This window comes from Streptopelia decaocto (genome assembly GCF_964273445.1).
Source record: "Streptopelia decaocto genome assembly, chromosome: 9".
Taxonomy (NCBI): Eukaryota; Metazoa; Chordata; class Aves; order Columbiformes; family Columbidae; genus Streptopelia; species Streptopelia decaocto.
The window spans coordinates 20,345,030-20,369,012 of NC_138664.1; the positions used below are offsets into that span (position 1 = coordinate 20,345,030).

General features: G+C 45.4%; 1 protein-coding gene across 1 annotated transcript in view; it reads right to left on the reverse strand.

Moving 5' to 3' along the window:
• The window catches only part of ARIH1 (ariadne RBR E3 ubiquitin protein ligase 1), a 52,965-nt gene extending 29,991 nt beyond the window's left edge, over positions 1-22,974 (reverse strand). Inside the window, exons 1-2 of the mRNA XM_082061288.1 lie at positions 22,499-22,974; positions 356-423 (exon numbers count right to left, since the gene is read on the reverse strand). Coding sequence (XP_081917414.1) covers positions 356-423; positions 22,499-22,861 — 431 coding nt within the window. The 5' untranslated portion in view covers positions 22,862-22,974. The remainder of the gene's footprint in view (positions 1-355; positions 424-22,498) is intronic.
• Positions 22,975-23,983: the final 1,009 nt, after the last annotated feature.

Sequence of the window (23,983 nt, forward strand, 5' to 3'; positions counted from 1 at the left end):
TGTCAGGAATACAAGCGCTAGCAAGACAGGCAAGAGCAACTAAACCCAAACCCAAAACAGTTCCAAGATAGCAAGAAACCTGTTCCTGCTTGCTTTTATTCCAGAGAAAACGCTGTGCCAGCTTATATTCCAACTGGAAAGCAACCCCTCCTCACTTCCAAAACTCCCTCTTAAGCCTAACGGGCTTTATTAATATTAAATAAAACAGGAGTCACTGTGGTTAAGGCTGCGAAAGGGGGAGCATTTAAAGCTTGCACAACAGATATTCCTGCCACATACTGTGCATTCATCCGCTCTCACATTGAGCCGGCACTAAACATTTCTTGCAGGTCTGAAGGGAAACGTGGCTGCTCACCTTTCCATCAGCTTCTCTTTGTCCCAGTTGAAATGGCTAAGCAGTATTCGAGTGATAGTCGCTGGATTCTAGAAAAGAAAAAGAAAAAGAATAAATCATTGTGTAATTGCTGAACCAATCTGGTATCGCGTTACGAGAACGCCAAGCAGAGCCGTGAATAAGGAAACGGGGAAACCAATGTGTCGGATAATTTGTGCAGACGACACATTAACATACATTGGAATATAGTTCGACTTGACAGATTTAAAACAATTTTTAGAAGCCTCTATAAAGCTAAATACCTATATAAAATGAGAAGATTTAAGGAACAAGTCAGTTACTGCCACCACAACAGATGTTTAAGTGCCAATATCTCCACGTCCAGAGTGCTCACACAACGTAAACCCACGATGTTTGTAAGACGCAGGAAGGGCTATAAGTGCCATCCATCCTACCCATTTTTGCCGCAACCTCCAAAATATTTGCAGAACAAGAATATTCTGTTTGCCCCAGCTGAAAACTCCCCTATAAAGTAATCAGCTGTCGGTGTAAGATGATCGCATCCTTTGAAGGCCCCAGATGTTCCTGAAACGCACCCAGATCAGGAGGACACGCTGCAATTATGCAGCTAAGGAAAGAAATACAGCCTAGAAAGGTCAGAAATAGGACTGGAAATAAAAGCTGATGCTTGTACATCAGTTTTTCTTCCAACTAAACCAAGAGTTTGGTTATATGAGAAACGTAACAAACCATATGGCTTCTCTTACAGCGCAGAACCGCTGTTTAGCTCACTAAATCCCAACTCTAGGCTCAGTTTTAGGCCCGTTCACACGCAACGGCAACTGCCAGCATCCCATAGTGGCTGTGCATACTTTGCCATTTGACACCAAAATGGAAGTTTCCCTCAGGGCAGGTTTTCAATGGACAATCTGAAGCTGTTGAAAAGTAGGACATAAACTAGCAATGTGATTTTCTGAGCCCGCAGGCTAGAGCTACAACTTGAAGCTGCTAAAAGCCAACGCTGTCACCCAAAAATAACGCTCCCGGCCCACCCTTCCGCCCCGCTGCACACGGGCACGTCCAGCAGGTACAGCAGCTTCACACTGCACATTTCTGACCCAAAAGGGGACTTGTCTTCTTCTCTTCTTTTCCTTTAAGTTGTTTTTTCAGTGAATCAGTTCCCCAATCGGTTTGATTGCTGGAACACACAACCAGATGCACCAGCACAAGCAGGGGAAAGCGGGACAGCACTTTTCAGCAGCGATGCCAACAACATTTTCACCGAAATAAAGCCCTGGGCTCAAAATTTAAGTATGAAGACCTAATCTTGGGGTTTATACTATAAAAACTGACACTCCTCTTCCTCCGCAGGGTATTCTTACTCTTCTTACTAATGCCAGCAGAGCTTGTTTATGGCCAAATTACTAAATTTTTCCAGCTGAAAAAAGCCAACGAGAACAAAAGCAGGTTTAGAAAGGTTAGACCCCATCCCTGATCCAGACAAGGTGGAGCCCCGTAAGCAGCTGGGACAGCAAATCTGCAACAGAGCAAGGGGCAGAAAAAACAGAAACCAGCGTTGCCAAACACCCTGTGTTGTGAAAACGTGGCTCTGGTCCATCTTTGAGCAAGTGTCCCGGGCGATGCGGATCCCGGCTCGTACCTGTAATAGTGCAGCGAGGTGCTGGGTTGACACCCCACGTCAGGAGACGTCAGCCCTGCCACCAAGAAACTATACAGGAGTTTATTCCAGGTTCTCCTTCACCAAAAGGCCACTCCAGCAGCAGAAGGAGGACGGCAGCCTCTTTCAGGGCTTTATTTTTCATATTTCTATGTTACTCTGTAGTTGGTCTCCACGACATCATCTTCTGTGGTATTATCTGTATTAAGTAGCACTACCCAAAGGAGCTCTTAACAGCTCACTTAAACACACATGCTTCCTACAGCAAATTAACCAGAGATGAAAATATTCTTTAGCAAACAAACTGATTTTGTCTCTAGATTATCTTGGTTATGAGACACGCTCCTATAGTCAATACAACTTTTATTTATAAGCAAAATTTCCACGGTCTAGAACAAGCCTTGCCTCAAAATGGGCAATCCGCTGAACACAGCAGGCAGAAAGCAGGTATAGGTTTGTCCTTTAGGTAATACCTAAAGCACTCTCACATCTATAAAGCACATTATATGAGCCCCTAAGCCCGGCCATGCTCTGGAGTCTCCAATGAGTCCCAGGCAGCCAAGCATGCGGCTCTTCTCCAACACAAGGATCCTTCCCTCTGCCCAGGGATCTGCCAGGTCTACAAAGAAACAGCATCTTTTTCTTAATTTCTCAAGCAACAGCATTAAGAGAGCTTTAAATCAGCGTGAAGTCTCACCCTACCTTCTGTTAGAGCAGCCTGCTTGGCCACTGTATTAAGACTGCTGGGAATATTGATTAATCACTTTATAGGCTAAAAGGTGACTGAGGTGGTGCTCTCCGTCCGACTTATCCTTTTAAAATGACAGGCGGGTTTCCTCCTGCACCAAACAATAAGTTTTGCCAAATTAATAAGGAACTAAAGTGGTTTGCAGTGATTACCAAGCGCCACAAGGCAAACCCAGCAAATGCCGCTCGCCAAAGGACACGTAACCATGAAGAATAAGAGGGTCTTGTTTCGTTTGTGGCTTCTCCATTTTCCCAAAGCGGCGTTACAGCTTTCCAAAACAACTCGCCCCAAATCACACCCAGCATCACAAAAAAACGCTCTTTTCCCACTACGACAGTGTGCAGAATAGCACGGTATTTGGGATTATCCAGAGACCAGCACTGTTGGTTTGGTGTATTTTAACAAAACTATGGGGGAACAGGGGTACCTCTTAGCAGCTTGTTGGGCTTCGGCTTCTTCCAGCTACAGCAGTGTTTATCCAACATATTAATTTAAAGAATAAGAAAGGAAACGAGCAGCATAACAAGCTCCTACCAGAAACACCAATAGCTGGGCTGCCTTTCTCTGCTCACCACATCCAAGCTCTAGTATTTAAAACTTAAACAGTTGCTTCAGCGATACAGATGGATTAATAGAACCTTGCTCCTACGTGGTGCAGATGGCAACACAACCCGAGCCCACGTTACACAGGGAGGACTGAAGAGAGGAGGGAGGCAGCGCTAAGGGGCTTGGTTTGCATCATATAAACCACAGTTACAGATGTAAAACCTCTGGCATTAAGGACTGTTGTAACTGAAGGCGAGGCACAGCAACACGGTGCTGGGTCACGGCTGCTCCGCATTAATCGCTCGCGTGCACACACCTCGCAGTTATTTGGGAGCAGCTTTGGAGCACTAAATCACAGCATCGATCACAAGGAGAGGTTAACTGCTGCGGAGCAGCCGGGTCCTACCTCCGGCACACAGGATTAAAATAACAGCAAAATCATTTGATGTTTCAACCCCTTTTTTGACCCTAGTTCTGCTACAGCCCTGCCACAGCAATCACTTCGGACACTCGCGCTGTGAAAATTAACAGAATGTTTAAACACCACTGGATTACGCAGCACTGGTGCGTTATAGTTTCTGTTGTGAAACTGGACAGGCTTCTTATTTGGCACACAGGACGATTGTCTCCGACTCTTATGGCACCAAGATTAGTTATGAACCGGCTACGCCGCCGCTCAGACGGGATTACTCCTTAAGCTCGAAGCTGCAGCGGGGAGAAACGTGCTTTTACAAAGGGTATTTTGTTTACAAAGACAAATCTTAATGAGTAAAGCAGCCAGAAACAGCGCGCGAGGGAAAAGCGAACCTGTGTGAAAGCTCGGTTTTCCTCCAGATGTGTCTGATGAAAGCTGAACCGGCACATCCCATTTACAACAGCCACCTATTAAATGCTCCACATCGAAGCCGAGGAAGATCGCCCGGAGCCTGTTGATATCCAGATGGGAATGAGACCGAGGAAAGCAGCCATTTTGTCAAAATTCTCCTCGTGCTTTCAAAGAGCCACTGTCACAACTATCTCGCTAACAAAACACTCATAACAAAGCTCTGCCAGGGAGAAACACAGTCCTTCAGCAGCGGTTTAGTTCATTTTTAGGTTAACAAAAGTCCTAAACGTGCTTCAAACAGATCCCGCTTTACCATTGCTTTTCACTGAGATATTTACATTCACTATCGCTATCTACACACACCAAAGCAAGCTGGAGATACAGAGATGGGAAACCCCACAAAGGTCTGGGCTTCTCCAGAGAAGCATTATTAATTGAAATAAAACTCCTTAATTTAATAGAATTTAATTGAACTGGGAGCTTGGTCACTAATATTGGAGTTAAATGCTTGTTGTTGTCAAAATAAGATAGTATAAATTGGAAGGAGGAACCTAGATGCACCTAAAAGCATAAATGCATTATAAGTTAAAGATGATTAGGACGTTAGCTTAAACCGGAATTTCCAAGCAGCGTAATTTGCTGAATGGCAGTTTGCAGCACTGGATCCATTCACGCTTCCACCCAGCAAGGCGAACTGTGCCATTAATTCTTTCATTTATTATTGACGAAAGCGTATTTTAAGAGTTCAGCTCCTCATCGCAGTCTGGGAGAGAGCTCCTGGTTCTACTGGAGCAGCCACTGAGGATAAAGACCATTTCAGAACAACTTAAGCTCCATTCTCCAGGAGAATCCTTTCCCACCTCCTTGAGACACTGTATTGATAAATTCTTTTGGTTTCTTTCCATTTCAACGCTAGTTTTATTTTCTAAACCTGGCAGCTTTAGGATGAAAACCGCAGCAACTATTTCTCAATAGCGCTGGCTTTTTCAGGCTCGGTACAGCAGTACAGGTTTGATATTGCGTTCACACTTGTGAACCCAAGTAGATGCTCCAGAAACAACTGTTTTGCCCAAACCTCACACATCTGTAAACGGTTTGAGCTTCTTTAATATCCACTGCTCTATTCCACGCGCAGGATCAAACCACCTCGCTACAGCTTGTCAACGCGCCGGGGAAAGAATTGTTAATAAAATAACCAAAACGTCACATTTTATGTTAGCGGTTAGAGTAAGAGCAACCTCACCAGGAGAAGGCTTAAATGATTTCTTAATAAATCCAAAAAGACTTCTGGTTTGCCTAAGCTGTAGCTTTCATCCACGGTTTGGACACCAGCATCATCAGATGGGCTGCACGTTTTTCTCCACTGCCCTGCACCTCTAGACCGATAGAAAACAGGTAATACTTAATTGCTCCAAGTGCCATCGCCCAGCAGGAGCAGAAACCACCCCAAAAAGCCTTTAATTACTCCAAAACCCAATAGGTTCACACACTGACACTCTGAAGGACAACAGCTTCTCCACCCACAGCCCTGAAACAAGGGCAACCAACACCACACACCGGGCAGGCAACAACAAAGTGGAAATCGGCCCCAAATTTTGCAATAACTAGGGCAATTCTGCAATAACTAGGTCATCTACTCTGTCTGAACACCACTGCTCTTCACTTGCGTCTCTCAGCCCCATCCAGGTAACCTTAGACACAAACATAGCGAGGAGAAAGCATTTCAGATAAGCTTTAAGCCTGAGTCACATTACAGCAAGACTGTCTGCAGGGTTTGCACTGTTTTGCAAGCGCACGTTGCTTGTGAAGATCCATTCACAGCTATTTTTTCAGGTCACAATTACAGGAAATGTTACAAACACAAGAACTCACTTCCAGCAGCCTAATAAAATTCCCAGGAATTGAATGTAGAAGCTGAGGTCCAGGTGATTTTGACCTCCAGGACTTGATCTTCTAAAGGCATTGTCTTCAAACTTGCTAGTTTTTAAATAACACCAACTGAGCACTCTGAGAAACTGCTGGAAAACTTGGGTGTAATCTAATATTCCCTGGCTCGATTACAGCCAGAACACAAGAGGGTTGTTGTGAGATGAGGAGGGCAGCTAAACGGATCATCCATCCTCTCCTGGATGGATCCTTCTCGGGGTTTGGGACAGAATCCCACCGTACGACATCCCTGCCATGAGTCATCTCATGGTTTATGGGACCAACACAACACACTCAGATGGATTTGAGATACTTCTTACCTTCCTAACACCTGTTATACATAATAACAACAAAATCAGTACTCTGTGCGCCTGCTGAAGATACGGTCTTTGCATCCTTCAGCCCCACTGAGTGACTCTTTTGAATTACTCACCTCTGAATCACTCAAAATGTACCTTTTTCCTGCTACTGGCATCCACATGAAGCCAGGGTACTGCCCTGTGACATTGCTGGTCACCACTGTCACCTGCCATCCCCTGCCTGATGGATCCACCAGGTCACTGTAACTTCCCATTAACACATCCAGAGGCTTCGGCTGCACCGCTGATCGTCTCCTCAGCTTCCTACATCATTCCTCACTTCATTAACTTCCCTTCACACATCATCTCTCTTAATTTGGAAAATTAAGTTTTACAGAATTACTGTTTTAGTACCGTGACATGATGGCACCAAATGGCAGCTTGATATTATGATCTCAGTTTGTAGTAACCTATCTGCACTCTACCAGTTGTTTCCAGCTCTGATGAACACAGACTGTTTTAGCAGAAGAAGATAATAAAAAGCAACTTCGGAGAAAACTTTATTACTTCAGTTAATTGGTTCAAGAGACAGAAATGAAACAGTCGGCTGCTTTACATTTTCCTCCGAGCGTTTTGGCAAGTTTTCAGGTTAATGATTAGGAGCCACAAAGATCCATTGTCTAACAAAGCTTTCAAAAAATACTAAAGCAACAACTCCGGGATGAATTAGCACATTTGGAAATGCAAAAAACTGAATTCGCACTGTAATACTTCCAAAGGAAAGAAGATGGGATGGATTTGCTGTGCTGCTCAAGCGGCTCCCACATGACGGTAGAAGCTCCACCACCAACTCACCACAAATTAAAAACTGCGCATGGGTTATGATTAGGGAAGGTATTTTCCAGTATTTCAGTATACACTTCCATATCATGTGATCTACATTAACCCTTATTTTATACATTTTTGTGTGAAGAATGTTTTGTCTGCTTTTGCCACCGCTCTGGTGCATAAAGTCAAACCTTTAAAGAGCAAAGACCCGCAGGTACGGAGGCCCTGAGAATTTGAGCAAGTTGTGCCAACTACACCCCTTGGCAAAACGTGGAGCTACAGGTCTCCAAATGTCCATGCTTCCACAAACCGTTTCGCACTTTTAATTATTTTAAATCAAGGAGCCCGCAAAGGTAGCGTCACCCCAAGTATTTCGCTCCTCCTGGCCTCTCCCACCACAAGAAATCCCAGCGTACAAGCAAAAGCTCAGCAAACCCGTGTAAGCGACACGAGCCACAGCTGCAGCTCCTGAAGCTGCCGCTGAGCGACTCCAGTTGATGCACCGAGAGCCAGAACATGCTTCCAAATAGTTTGATTCAACCCGTCGCTTCCCACTTATGAATTTGCAAAGACTTGCCTTCAAAGAGTAGGAGAAGGTGATGGCATCATTACATATAATTAGTCCAGTCTACTATTTCGGTAGGTCCCTAATATCTCCCATTGTGGAGGAAGAAAACAGCACACGGCACAGCAGCCAGCCTGGGGATGGGGTCATATTCAAAGTTACGACCCAAAAGAGGTTTGGCTGCCCTGAATGTAAAGGAGCTGCAGCTTCATCCTGGTGGAGTCTGGGTCCCTGGGAATCACCGATCCCTGCTCACATGAAACCTTCAGGCAGCATCCAGCGCCTCGAAGCTTCACCTCTGCTAGACTGAGAAACCAAGGAAACAAACACACGGCTATTTAGAAAAAGCACCAACAGACCCATTTAACCATCATGAACAACGCGTAGCCACCTTTCCTTCGAAAACCTGAATTTTCAACCCATTATGCTTCATTTTGACCTGCACTGTTCATATACACGTATCACAAACAGATCCATCCCCATCAAACTGCGAAACTGTTGTGTTGGCTTTTTGGAGGTTTTTTGTGGGTTGTTTTTTGGGTTTTTTTTTGACAGAAAAGAAGCATCATTTGATACTTCCAGTCCTGCACAAACCCACAGTCTCTAGAAGGCTAGAAAGGACACATGGGTATAGTTTCAATTCTTGTCTCAAACGAATAAGACAATTCACTTGCAGAAAAGCCACTACACTGGCTCAAGAGGAATGCAAAAGCACATCTTGCTACAGAAAGCAATAGTGATGCTGAACGAAGGCAGAGGAGTTCAGTGAGTGTGCAAGGTGCACCAAAATCCCTCAGCTTAGCCCAAAAGCACAGGCTGGTAAGAAATTTCTTCCACAAGATTTTCGAGATACCGAGGAAAACTCCAGAAACACAAACAGCTTAGCCACACACCAGCTCTATTTGTGCCTTATGAGATAAAGTAACAGCTACTTGGATTATTATTTCACTTTGAAACAGAGCAATAACTAAGCAGGGCAGTAAAATGTGCTCTTCAGAAGCTACAAGTGAATGAGAGGGATGAACCGACCCAGGTTGAGGGGGTCACCGGTTTATTTCAACCGGAGTGGGATCACCGTGGGGCCGGACAGCAGAGTCGGCACAACCTGGACAATTCACTTCCAATAAATGAGTCTGTCTGTATTTCTGTATTCAGCTGGGCTACCAAACAGAAGATTTTGATAGCAAACTGGGGGAAATACTGCCAATCACTACAAAGATGTGTCTTCAAGGTAACAGAGATAAAAATACTTTTTTTTAAAGGAAGTCTTTTATTAGTCACTGTTGGAAAGACTAGAAGCAGCACATGTCGGGTCAGCTACCCATCAAGTTGATTAAAGCAAAACGACCCAAAACACGGCATCTGGGTTTCAGGGAATGCCGTCTTCAGCCACTGGATAAACTGGGCATATCTGGGAAAGTACAGGCGTGCCAAGACGAGCTACGGAATCTGTCCTGTTTGCATGGAAAAGGAATAAAGCTCAAAGAGGGACTATTGCCTCTTCCTTTAAATCATTTTGTAGAAGTCTTAAGGTGTCTCAAAAAAAAAAAAAAAAACACCTTTCCCTGCTGCTTTTTCCTCACTCAAAGACATATCGGTACATCAATACCACTTGCTCACGAGGGTCAGCATTGTACATTGGCAGGTTCTGCTCCAGAGCCAGATTCACCCACATGGCTCTGCCCATTTCACAGGTTCAATGTCTTGGTAGCAAACCAGGACCATTCCTCCCCATCAGGCAGCAAAACTTTCTGCTCGCTCCGGTTTCCAGCGGCTCACACAATGTATAGAACAGGTCATTTCAACCCTGCTTGCTGGGCAGCAGTAGCCGGGACTTCTCCATGGATTCTGCAAACCCTACGGATAAAACAAGTGCACTTTTGCTGCCTTAAGCACGCTCCAAGGCCCCACGTGGCCAAACGGGCAGTCAGACTCAGGAGGATGCTACCAGCACATCGGTGTCGCACAGCCACACAGAACAGCTTGGAGAATTTGCTTTTTTGATGGCGCTTTTCCAGAAAGAAGCTTACAGCACAATATACAACAGCACACTGCACGGCCTTTTCCATCACTTCATTCTTGAAGATGTTATCACGCTTCATCCACAAAGATCTGCTATACGACAACACTACCTGACCAGAAAAGGTCTATTCCACTTAAAAATCACCTGCAAAGTCCTTTCTAGAAGAATATCCTATAGTATTTTGTGATATCAAAAGAGTATTTTTTCCCTAGGATAACTCGAAGAAATAATGATTCCACAGCCAAGTGTGTAGAGGAAATCAGGCAGACTCTGAAAGGATGAGACTATTTTTCTGACACCCAACATCACAGCAATACTGGGAAGTGTAAATTCCCATTAACTCATGTCCTTTTCCCACATCAGGTCTGTCTATAGGCTCAAATTAATCAATTTTCTGGATTAAGTTTCACAAGTTCGCTGTAACTGTCATTTTCCTGGTCTCAAAGGTCCTTTTCCACATGATTACAGAAAGACCGTCCTCTCTTTAGATAGTGCCCAAGCAGGGGATCAGCCCCCAAGGATGCTCAACATAAATACATCTCTCAAATATTGGTTATGTCAAACTGGTGGATGATCCATCTCCCACCTGCTTTTGTTACCGGGCAGTAATGGAGAACATCTATCACAGTCCGCTCAAAGACAGGCGAGTTCCTTATCACACAAAAAATATATAATCCACCCAAACCGTACATCACCTCAACACAACTCCCGTTGAGTTGATTCCTCAAAATCGGTTGCGTCCAGGGTAAGTGAGGTTTACCCCAAAGGGCGCTGCAGTTATTGCGGTGCTTGATCACACAGCGTTTTCCTCTTGGGACAAGAAGGCGAGCAGGACGGGTTACCTCCTGCAGCAGAGGCAGGGTTCTCAGACCCACACGTACCTGGAGGGAAACATTCACTCTGCAAAACTCCTAAAACAACATGCCTGTGCAGCCTGCATCCCGACTTCTACTTCAAAACATTGCAATTAACGTTTTCCAACAAATACACAGACAGGGAGAAGAAAGTTGTAAAGGATGGTAACTTATTCCGTGAGCGCACTGAAGAAACGCCTACAAGAACCAGTAAATTAAACATCTACCATGAAAACTAAGCAGAAGCCACCGCAATGAAAAGCCTCTCTTCTGACAATGGCCAGGTTAGCTCAAATATATTTTGATACACAGCCACTGATGGCATTTAACTGTCAAGCCCTTCAGAGACAACGTGACTGATGAGCAACACAGGTTTAGCCCAAGAATTCTTAGCCGGTGGCACTTCACAAGAGCATTAGAGAATTTTTATGGAGAAAAGAAAAAAATCCTTAACATTCTTCCATCTTATCTTTCTCCTCCAGGCCTCGGTTTGGTGAGCGTCCAAGCACTGGGTATTTCTCTTCTCTTTCCCTTACTGCTGCTGATTTTGTCCCTTCCTCAACACAGCGGCCGCTTTTAGGAACCATTCCCTCGCCAGCAACACTTGGCTTGGACGGAGAAAACACCGGAATATTCACAGAAGCTGTAGCACACTCCATAGGATTTTAAGAGAGGAAAAACCATCTCCCTTGGGCTGATTCCACCTCCCCATCACTGCACAAAGGCCTTAAACTCGTTTACGGTCGCACATACCTGGCTAAAGGAAGCACTTGGGTACGTAAGGCTGTACCAGGTCACAGTCGTTCAGCGCAGATTTAACCAGCATCCCCATTAGCGACGCAGGTCCACAACTGGATCCCAGTTCTTCCCGCCACCGTCTCATTTTCCAGCAGCAGACCCATCACCTCCGCATCACTTGGCAGAAAGACAGATGTCTTGCCAAATTGCGATGCAACATAAAACAGGAAGAGCTTTAACCCTTTGAAACATTTACTGGAAAAATACAGTTTGTACACGCATCACCTTGACAAACGGGCAATAAATCTACCAGGTGATGCATGCGCCTTAGTCTGCAACTCTCGAGCAAGCAAAAGAAAAGAAATAATTTAGCCATCTTAACACTTTTAAACGAGATAGGCCCAGGAGAGCATTGCCAATCCAGCAGTGTCCTGGGGACGTAATCTTTGGCAACATCTTGACGTTGGCGAGAGCCCCAGTGCAGATGTGGTGGTAGCTCATATCGCTTCCCTGCACAAGAGCAGCTCTACCTGCAAAAGCACTTTTTCCTGCTGGCAGAAGCTGCATCTGCACCAGGAAAATCTGCCAGCAGCCCTTTCCCAACAAGCCTCTTCTAGCTCAGACCATTTTTAATGATGACTTTGCATACTCTGCTCGCTTAATGTTACTTAGTTTTATAACTAAGAAAACAGAGCCCCGGCAACATCCTGTTTTATGAGCTGCGATTTCCACTACCAGAAGTAAATTTGCCTGTTTACACCCCAAAACTTTTTCCTCTGAGGGCTCCAAAGAAGCCAACTTTGAAAAAAGGATATTCTGGAGGCATGAAGAGTTTAATAATTCTCTTGTCCATTCTCATTCACATCCTTTAACAAGATACTTAAAATTCTAACTGCAGTCTCTAACGGCTGCAGGTATTTTTAACCAACTACCTCAGCTCCCTCGAGTTAAGAGAAAATACTCCGTTGGGATTCAATACAGAAATAACAGATCACAAGTCATACAGCAGGGAGAAGAGAAAACCTCCAACTTTTTCACCATTTCCTCGTGTAAGGGCTTTGAAGATTCACCTCTATACAAACTTTCATTTAATCAGAACTGTTTCTAAAACAGAAAGTGTCTGCAGATGCTCCAAAGCACCTGAAGCATCTCCCTTTCAGCAGGAAATGTTCCTATTTCCTATTGCACACCTGGATGTGCAATTTTGTATTTGAGGCACTAGCTGACAAGGATATCCCTGCTCCTTTCTCATTAAAATATTACGAGTGATCAGCAGACACTGGGCTTCTGCAAGAATACCAAAACAAACCCCAAATCAACAGCAGGAGGACAGATGCCAAACATCTCCAGATAGTTTCAGTATCACGCAGCCTTAAGAGGGGCTAAAAAATAATTATCAGAGATGGGAAGGTAGTTACCAAATAGTAACAACAGATGGGAGATTCGGAAATAAAGGCATTAAGCAACCGTTTTACCCATTTCTCAAGCATCGTACCCATTTCTATACAATCTCTGTATATGTCCATTATCTCAGTACAGAATTCCCAACTGAAGGCAAAGTATCTTACATTTCTAAACCACAACAGCCCATGACTGTGTCACATTATACTTGATTCTTTGCTGTCATACAGAACTACACTCGCATTTACTATCAGCTACCATCATCCAACATTAAAACAGAACAGAGTTCATTTTCAAGGATTAATTTCAGCTCTCTTAACAATGCAAATAAGGAAGTTTCAAACATACTATTTTCCCAAGTAAAATAAAGAGAACAGTTATTGCAGGACACGCTAATGCATATATAAAACATGTATAAATCAAAGATCACCTCAGTTTGCTCAGACAGCCTTTCAGTCATCACAGAAGTATTACTAACTACCAAAACAAAAGACGTCAGACACATTCAGACCTTCATAGCAATTACAAGTTGTTGCTTTACTTCCCTGTATACATACTAGGTGGGATTTCACCCCCAAGTCCTCCACTTCACACAAAATCAAATTTCACACTAACAGCATCTATTGGAGTCACTTGTTCAGGTGTAGGGAATGCAGAGTAAGAACCCTAACTAGGGTTCCAACTACATGTTGGAATGTTCTTCTTCCTCTCTTTTCAATAAAAAAACTGCTGTTCAGCCTGATTTTAATGTACTGATGGGGATGTAGGTTTTTAAGAGTTAACTTATCCTAAGTCATTCTTCCCACAGATGAAAGTTCATTGCAAGGGAGCCTGTTTGCTCATGTGAATTCTCCCATTTTCCCTCGATGCGTCTCCACACTTCTCCTGGCCAGACAAAGCAATGCTGATTGCGTTTGTATTTTGTTACACAAGAACACACGCAATCCAAAGTTACCAGCTGCAGAAAGGATCAAAGTTTTGAAAAAAAACACCCAGAGCTCTTTCAAAATTTAAATATACATCTGTAATTACACGTGCACCCAAAACAGGCCACGAAAACATGGTCTTCAGGCAGAGACACACACGCGTTTTCTTTTGCTGACACTACAGTTGAGCAATTCAACCAGCATCACTTCTGGCAAATGGAGCAGGGTCAAACAGCGATAAGAGCAGAGAGGGGGCACGTTTAATTAAAGAGTTCACCGACCCCGTTCATTACTTGGCCATGTAGCGAGGGAACTGCCTAAGCCACGAGCAATGCGCACGGAGCCGCGTCTGCCCCTACTGCAGGTTGCAGGCGCACATCTGTACACCCCTGCAGCCCAAAAACACGCTTGGGATGAGAACGAAATACCCAAAGAAACTGAAAGCACCAGAACAGCTTGAGTCTGTTGGTGTTTCAAGCCAAGCAGCGATGGGAGCCTGTTCACAAGTGCCTCTGGTCAGAAAAGCAAAGAAAAACCTAAAAGGAAATTACCCAGAGTGAAGTGCTTCACTACTCAGCAACTCCTTCACCAGCTTCCACACGCACAAAGCAGCACAGGAATAGTAAAATCAAGCACGTCCTGCCGCGATTTTTATATAAGGGGTTTGTTCAAATACCAGCTACTTCCTCTGTGGCTCTGAAAAAGTTTTGCTAAAGTAAACAGGTCAAATGCACTTGGCCAGGGTAGTACGGTCACATCGCTCGCTCCACTCACTCCTTCGGAGCCTGACCTAAGATATAACACCCGGCAGGAAGCGGAAACCTCCAGAACCACTTCAAATTGTCATTTCTTTACCTTGGAAGAAAGTCTCTTCATGCTTTCTCCTTAATAGGAATACGCAGACATAAGCTTAAAAAAAAAATCAAATTGAACTAACACCCAAAGTCAGTTGTTTTGCCAGTTGACTATTTTCAGGGGCCATTATACTGATTCTTCTGGTTCTACGTTTTTAGTGCGTGTTCTGCACTTCAAGAGGACTTTAACTGTGCCCAAGCAGAATCCTCCTGAGCAGGAATTCCTACTCCATCCTGCTTATCCGCTGGAAAAGAGAGTTAAGAGCCTGCATCCCTCCTCTACTGAAATAACACACAACACATTGCTCTGTCAAGCTTTTTCTCAAAGGCTGGACAGGCAATCAATGCGTTCAACATTCTAACTCCCAACATTGGTGATTATCTCCCTCAAGCTCCCAAATTCCTCAAATCACAAAGCCACCAAAGCCTGGTCTTTTTTGAATTAACACGCACGCTGCCCACAGGAAAAGGTGCATTCACGGTGTCCCAGAATGCAGAAGGTGCCTCAGGACCAGAAAGTCACACAGAGAATCTAAGTGAGTCAGAAGACCTTTTATCGTTCACACCTTTACGTTTCGGCCACCAGGACCTTCCCAGAAGATGTGGTTTTGATAGCCAGACAGGATCCTTGCGCTGCTTGGCCTGGAAATGAGAGGTGCTGCATGGTGCTTTAACTGAGGAAGATACAAAACCAAGAATGCTTTTGAAAAGGTTGGAAGGAACTTAATATGCCAACATAAGCGGGCGCTACCTCAAAACCACCAGTAGACTTCAGGAAAAGACCAAGAAGCTGAGTTTTAGGTAGGTACATAGGCTACCACCCAGTTACTCATTGATTACGGCCAAGAACCTCCTGCTCACGGGGATCTCAATCGCTCTGCTGACCCCAGCGGCAGCATTTGGTTCCTCTCCCCTTGTTTAATGGATCTGCAGAGAACAACAAGCGTTTGCCATCACAGAGCCTGGTGACAAGGACGGGCACAGACGATAACACGGGTCACGGAAAAGCGGAGCTTGATGCTGCAGCTCGCTGGGCTCCACGCTTCTCCAAAGGGATTCAACTCACCCTCCTACACCAGCTTTTTCAGCGCATTTTCTTCTTGAAAGTATCTACGCAAGACTTTAAATCTGAAACGATTCTTGAAATTTGGTAAAAGTTCTCAGTCTCTAAAAACACGCATAAGACTTGATGTAGAGTTGTGTCTGGTACATTCGGTGGTTCAAACACTCAGAGGGAACTACCCTGAATACCAAAAATAATTACTCAGCATTGCTACGCCACGTAAACAAGGGAGCTCTTTGGAAAGAGTGTCCGTAGTTAAAGGGACATCTCAAATGCTAAAAAGGCACCAGCTTGTGAAGTACAAACACTCCCAAACTAAGATCCATGTGAAGCTCAGCTCCAGAGGAAACCTGGAAGAGCAGTTTTCAAAGCATTCATTTAAATGGTATTTCCATCACAGCTCAAGATCAAAAGCTAAAACCACGCTAAAGAATCAAATACAGGCCAAACTCAAGACTTTCACCATTGCCAGCAGCTAACACCGGGGATGCTGAAGATATTATTTAAATATTAGCAGAATTTTGATTATCAAATTAAAACAACCATTTTTTTTGTCTCCAGTTCACGCAGAGTCGGTCACTTCCTCACCTCCTGCACGATACCCGATACAAGCACAGCAGATCTCTCAAAAAACACAGGCATCTGTATTCCGGGCTGCACTCAAATGCACCATTTGGCATCACCGAGTAGCTACGAACCCTCCGTGCGCGCTTTACAATAAACGAGGCTGCAGTTTTCTTGCAATTGCTGAAGCTACCGAATGACTTCATCAAATTCGGCAGCATTATGCACTTATACATACGCAAAAGCTTCCAAACATTCTTTACGGCTGCCAGAAATCCAGCGTAACCAGCCACAAACGAGAAAACATCACGTGCAGCATTTTTAGATCCCTCTTACTCCAAAATAACACAAGTCCAGTGGAACTGGAAGCACGGCCCCAAACAGGTAAGAACACAGAGAGGACCCTGAGCCTTCACGGTTACTTGCCATGGTCAGTCACAGCTCTCCTGACAAATTCAGGGTTCTTTTCCCATTTCCCAAGTGCTCCAAACTGTCTTTCCGAAGCGGATGAATGAGTAACTGTGTTCTCCAGAAAGAAAAGGCTCCGACAAATTATTTCTGTGTGAAAAATGTCACTCAATATCGTAAGACGAGCACAGCCTGGAGATCAACAATCTGTTCCTTCCACCGCTCTATTGCACCTGACACCAAACAGCGGAACCCCCTTCTTGTTTGCTTTATCTCGCTCATGGACTAAAGGGGAAGAGAGATTATTTTCAAAATAAAGACTTGAAAACAATTCAACAGGTGCCAGGGACACTTAGGGAGGAAGTACAGGGAGCTACTTTTAATTTAGGAGTTAACAGCATTGCTTCAAACAAATGGCTTAGTCTTCCAGGTCTCAGTTTTAATCACAAGCAGCAGAGCCTGTCAAACTGAAATTGTGTGCACTGTGCTCCCAAATTTAACATTGCTCGTCAAACAGAAAGGTGAAATAGTTCTGAACAGACACAGGACTGCCCTATACTTGTATATCATATCACAGGAACACAAAGAGCATCGGAAGTTTAGCTTTATTTCCTATTGTGAACTTTTAACTCATGCGAGGCTAAAACTAGGGAGTCAGAGCTTGGGATAAGTATAGAAGTGTAAGCTGAACTTGCATTTTTAATGATGTTTTAACACCCAGAAATATCTATTGTTTCACATCAAGGACTGCAAACGCTGCAGTCTCAATTATGTCTTCTCCGTGACACACCAGTTTCCAATTTATAGCAGAAATAACACTTGACTTTGCATAGCAAGCATGGGCCTGCTCACTAAAATTAAACCCATGGGGAATACCAGTAACTGTATTTACTACTTATTAAACATTTGTTTCTAAAAAGTAGCTAAAAAATAATGAGTGCTTTCAGTTTCACTTTGAAAACATCCCCAAGACGTGCCAGTCCCCATCTGCACCCACACGCCCCCCAGGGCAGGCTGCCTTGTTGTGATTTTTGCAAACTTATATTGAGACAAAAGAAACCAGTATTGTTTTGTTGGTTTTTCTTAACTCGTGGCCAGCCATGAGATTTACATTTGGCCTAAGACAAACGGAAATCTAAAACACTAAGCAAATGCGTCATTAAAGTACAAAGTTTAAATTACTCCGGTGACTTCACAGACAAAACAAGACTTTCCTACCCTGTAACACTAACCCTACAATAATTCTAAAAAAAACCCCACTATTATATCCAGAATTCCATGTCTTGGCAGCCAGGGAACAGATACCATGTCATTTCCAAAAGTTCTGCAGTGAGGCCTTCTACCAGATTGCAGGAATGCTTTGTCACAACAAAGTTCATTCCATTCCTTGGAAATATTAAATGCATTCCTACTATAATGAAACACCTTATAAAGGCCACGTGACAGAAACACCAAGCTTAACAAAGCGTTTCCTTCCAGCATCACAACATTTAAGGCCGCAACACGAATTTGATTATCAAATAACTAACCGCACAATAGGAGAAGTTGTGGGGCTTGCAAACTCACCTGGCGCAGGCAGCGCGAGCAAAGCCAAGTGCAAGAAGCATCAGCATCAAGTGCTTCCTCCCACAGGCTCCTACCCAATTCTTGTCAAGCACACCGAGTTTTCAAGATGTCATCTCTAACATTAAATTGTATTCATACAGTTTTAAGCATGGCCCTGTAGGCCAACAGCAATTCCTGTTGCTCGCTGGCAAATCATTCCTATTCTGGACAACACATTGGGAACGTATCACCAACAGCGTGGAATCACACCAGCGCCAGGGAAATTTCCTAAGCTACCACTGGAAATCGGGCCATTTTGTCCAAGCAAAAAGCCACTGTTTAAAAAAAGCCCTTTTGCCAAGCGACAATGGGTCCGCGCCCGCCGTACCAGAGCTGTATTTAAGCGCAGGGCTGTGGCGTCCTGGGGGATACCTGTAGTGCCTCCATTCTGCCAGCCTCTCCAAAAAGCCATTCCTCAACAAACTTGACAAACGTGGCTTGGTAACTTAGGAGTAGCCTGGGGTTTTGGCTTATTTTAACAGTAAAGCTTCTACCTAGTAAGGACCCAACCTTACTTGCAAAGAAATCTTCTAAACAAGAAGACTCAGTACAAACATTCTGATGTTACACGTTACCTGTTCTGCTCTGAAGAACTTTATTTTGAAGGCTAGAGTAAAAAGAAAAGGTATTTTTGAGCTAGACTACTCTTGGATGCAGTGATGCCACCTCCTTGCAGAGAAAGCCCAGGTTTGGAGCTCAACAGCTACCTGGCAGGTTGGGCACAGCACCCAGGACGCTGCAAGTTTGGGAGAAAAAGAAGAGGCTCAACTCCCTTTTCTACGCTTTGTTTTAAACACCAACCACCTCGGAGAGTCATCCTGGTATTTTCAACACCTCGCCATTACAGAGGATGAATATGGTCGGTGACATCACAATGATGTCATTGGAATGCTCCAGAAGAAGGTGATCAAAAAGGGGAAACGAACTCAACTCAGAAACACTGAAATCCTGCAAGCTTGCAATGCCGCAAAGGGAAGAGTCGCAGAGCATCATGTGCTCTTTTCAGAGGAGAAATAAACATGCTATTCTAAACAGTTTTCAAGTTTATTTTCAGAAAATCTAGAGCAACAATGAAAATAGCAATCCAATTAAAAAAAAAAAAAAGACCTAAGGATGGCAGAAAATTATTTGGACAAGAGTTCAGAGAGGAAGAATATGGGGAAGAAATTCAGCTGTGGGAAAACACCCGAGAGCAGAGAAAACCTTCCACTCCACAGCACCTCTGTGTCTGGCTTTTTACAGCTGTTCGGTGAGGTATGCTGGAAAACCACCAGAAATCCTCCTGTTTACTCTGACAACTAAAATTCAAAATAACATCTCTACCCCTTGTAATTATAGCAATTTAATGTAAGCGATACTCTGATGAGAGATGGAATTTAAAAGTCTCGGCCAATCGACAGCACAAGGTTAAGGGGTTTATTCATACCCCTATTTTTGCATTCAGAGAGGAAGGGGATTTCTTGTGCAGTACGCAGAGTCAAACCAGACTACGAGCATAAATACTTGGCAAAAACCACCAAACACCTGAAATCCCAATTACGCTCGGACAAGAGTAAATGCAAAATACTCTAAATATTCCAGTAATTCTGAAACCCCCCTAATTCACTGCAAGTTCAGTGGTTTTAAAAGACCAAATGATAAGAGCTTGGCGTTGAGCAGCCACCTTTAAGAGCCCGTTACGCGCTACAGTGCAAACTACAAGCTCTGCAACCAGTTTACCACAAGTCAGCTACTACTTCTGCAAAGTCTTCATCCCATCGAATCCATCCTGAGAAGTTCATGTTTTTCTTGTACATATTTGGAAATGACTAAATGGATGGGAGGGTAAATTTACTTCAGTCCCTCCAGCTAGTGGTACTATCAGCTAATAAACTGTTGAATTGCAGTGACAAAGGTCATTTAATACAGACGGTTGTACCTGCCGTGGCTCAGACACTTCATGGCTCGCTGATACCTTTTCATTTTACTGCAGCTGCAAAGATGATCAACTGAAAAACAAAATCTTATTTAAACCTTACTTCTGACTAGAAATCAGCAGCTTCACTGATTAGAGGGTGCAAGATCCACAGCTAAAGTTTTTGGGTATGGGAACCTCTGCATTACACCCTCACACTACAAAACATAACCACAACCATCATCATTTGATATCAAGAACTCAACATCGATACCCAGAGACCACAGCCATCCAGTACCGGAGCGGAACAAGTGAATCACAGCACCGCAACCAAGGATCCGCAGCAGGATCCTGAGCCAGCGTGACTCCAGAAAAGGTTTAGTGAACCAGAAAAGCAGCGGCAGCAATCCTGGTTGGGTGCCAAAAGTGAGGAAATAAACAGAACAGAGTCCTGGAAGATTTCACCACCAGCAACAGAAGCAAGGACAAGCAAATACTGAAGCATCAGCCGAATTGGGTTCACTTACCTCTGAACGGACTGGAAAACTAATGGCAGTCAGCCTGTGTTTAAGAGCAATTCAGAGCAACCAAATGTTTTTCTATTCTCTTCTGACACATTCCACGGCTTAAGCTGATTCTAGGTCCTGAGTTTAGCCACAACACTCTAAACAAACTAGCTTTCTGCACTCTGCTCTGTTAAACCAGGAGTAATGACGGCAAACCTAAGACAAATAACCGAAGCGTACGCAGAGGTTCTGTGTAGGTGGTTCCAAGGCTTCTGCAGAGCCCAATGCAGCCGAGTTCGGCACAGGGTCAGGCCTCCCACCACCACCCCGGGTACAGGAGCAGGAGATGGGTCTCTTTACCCATAGGGACTTTTTTCCACTAATTCTGCAACTCAGAGGTCAAGCACACAAGCCATACAGCTCAGGGGCAGTAAAAGAGGGGAATAAAAACCACAGCACAGGCCAGAAACAAGGACCTTGTCTAAGAAATCAGTTCATGATTCACCACGCCAGCCAGGCCTGGAAGTACAACAGCAGGAATACTCGCTGCTCCTCGCTGGCAGGAACTTTTCCACCACTTTGCTTACACAAAAGACAGAGCAAATGGTACAATCTGTTCAATACTATTCAGTATAGGTCATGATTTTTGCAGTGTTAAACATTAAATACAGACTCGCCACTTTAATCGCTATTTCAAAGTGTAAAAACTTGAAGTTATCAATTGTTCGCATGTCTATTTGCCATTTGTTTCCCTTCTTACATTACAATCAATAACTGGCAGCAAAGAAATATCCATACTTAACCATAAGATCATTAACTGCAGGGTAATCAGCTAATCTAGACAGACTCCTTTATTCAGCTTTACATGTACGGTACTACTATTAAAGTTATAAACCTCAATTTGACCCAAGAAATGCCATTTACTAATTTAGTAAGCAAATACTTTTCCAGTTGTATGCATCAAGTTCCATATAAACCTTTTAAAGCTGCTGTTGTAGCCACGGTAGAGCAGAAAATAGTTGGGCAAAAGCATTCACTGCAGTGAATCTAATATCTAAACAGATTTAGCAACACTGGAAGCAGACACAACTAGGAGAAAAAGCTGCTTTCTGGGCACTGCATCCCCTTCAATATTCAATATCCAGAGATTTCATTTTCTCACCCCACTTCTGCTTGATTATCAGAAAAGGAGGAGCATTTTCTATTTACTTGCAATAACTCTGAATAACGTCGATTCAGTGGGAACAAAAGAAAACCCCCCCACTCTGGTCACCTGCAGAAAAAGTGAACAGCATCACAAAACTTGCTGGCGAGCTGGAGCAAAACCTCGCCAGAAACATTTCCAAAACGATGCCAAGTGTTGTTTTTTTTTTTTCTACCAAAAGCTCAAGAGCGAACAGATAACAATATTTTCATCCGAAGACGGTATTTTGAACTCTGCTTCATTTTTAAAGCCGTGCACTAAAAAAAAAATGGGGGGAAGTTACCGTTTTGCTGCGATTGTTGGCAATTGTTGGAAATAAACCCGAGGAGGTGGAAGCCGTGAGCATGTTTGTGCGAGGCGGGAGGGAAGGGGAGGCAGAAACAACAAAACCAGAGGGGGTGTCCAGCTGCCCCCCGGCAAATTCCAGGCTCCAAAGCAACTCCCCGAAGGGGCACACCCCCCCCAGGCAGCGTGAGGACAAGGGGCAGAACGGCAAGAGAGATTCCAGCCTGGCAACCACACAAAGAGGAGGCCCCGGAGAGCCCGGGGCCTGGTTCCCGACGCTTCCACAGCAGGAAACGCGCCGCGGGCTGGGCCCCGAGAGGCCTCCCGGGGCAGGGGGTGCCCAGAGACACGGGGGGGTCAGGGTGCGCGCGGCCCGGCCCCGCCTCCCCCCCCCCCAGCCGGTTTCTCCCGCGGGGGCCGCACCTGGATGACCTCGTTGACTTCGCGGATACACTCCACCATGTGCTGCAGGATCTGCTCGGCCGTCAGCACCTCGTAGCGATAATCCTCCTCCTGCTCGGGGCCGCCGCCGGGGCCCGGCCCGCCGCCCAGCCCGCCGCCGCCGCCGCCGCCGCCGGGGCCCAGCCCGCCCGTGTCGCTGCCCAACAGCCCGTCGCGCTCGCCGCCGACGCGCAGCCCGGGCTCCACCAGCTCCACCTCGCCCAGGTCCAGGTTGTCGTCGGGCTCGTCCTCCTCCTCGTCGTCCTCGTCCTCCTCCGCGCCGCTGTCCTCGCTACACTCCTCGTCCTCGTCGAACTCGTAGTTGTAACCCTCGTCCGAGTCCATGGCGAGGCGCTGAAGGAACGGCGGCGGCTCCCGCGGCCCCCCCCGCCCCGCCGCCCCCGGCCCGGCCCGGCCCCGCCGCGCCTCAGCTCCGCCGCCGCCGCCGCCAACAAAGGGACGCGGCCGACCCACTCCGTCACCGCGCGCCGCGCACGCACGGCACGTCACGCCGCGCCGCGTGACGCACCGCGCCGCGCCTGCGCGGCCGCCGCCATCTCCGCTCCGCCGCGCCGGCGGCCATCTTGCGTGCGCGCCACACCCCCCTGCACACACACCCCCTCCCAACCCCCGCCCTCTCCGCCGGCGCCATCTTGAGTGTGGCGCGGCGCCATCTTGAGGGCAGCGTGCCGCCATCTTGAGTGCGGCGGGTGGGTTCGGTGGGAGGCGTTAGCGGTTCCCCCTCATAACAGAATCACAGAATAACGTCAGGGATTGGACGGGATCTTAGCATTTAGTAAAAATAAGCGCAGTCTGATGAAACCAAGTGGGCTGTAACCTGGAGAATATGATTATCGCTGTCTACAACTACCTGAAAGGAGGTTGTAGCATGGAGGGTGTTGGTCCCTTCTCCCAAGTAGCAAGTGATAGGACCAGAGGAAACGGCCTCAAGTTGTGCCAGGGGAGGTTTAGATTGGATATTAGAAAAAATTTCTTCATGAAAAGGGCTGTGGGGCATTGGAACAGGCTGCCCAGGGCAGTGCTGGAGTCACCATCCCTGCAGGGTTTAAAAGGCGTTTAGACGAGGCTCTTAGGGACATGGGTTAGTGCTGGAGCTGGGGTAGATTATAGTTGAACTCGATGATTCTGAGGGTCTTTTCCAACTTAAATGATTCTATGTTTCTGTGATCCTTTGGTGGCTCTCCAGGTCCTCACGGTATTTCTTGATGTTGTTAGGGCCATCTTTTTTCTGTTTTCTCTTTTCCTGTCCTCACCGCTTGATTTTTGTAGGCTACTCATTCCCATATGCAATCAGTTCTTTGTCCTGTCAGATGCTTTGACAAAGTTACCACTCTGCCAGTCCCTGTTCCCAGCTCTTTCTGTGTTTTGACCAGTATAGCAGGGCAAAGGAGCAGATGATTTTCTGTGGTTTTCTAATTGACCTGTTCTGGTCTGTGTTAATACTGG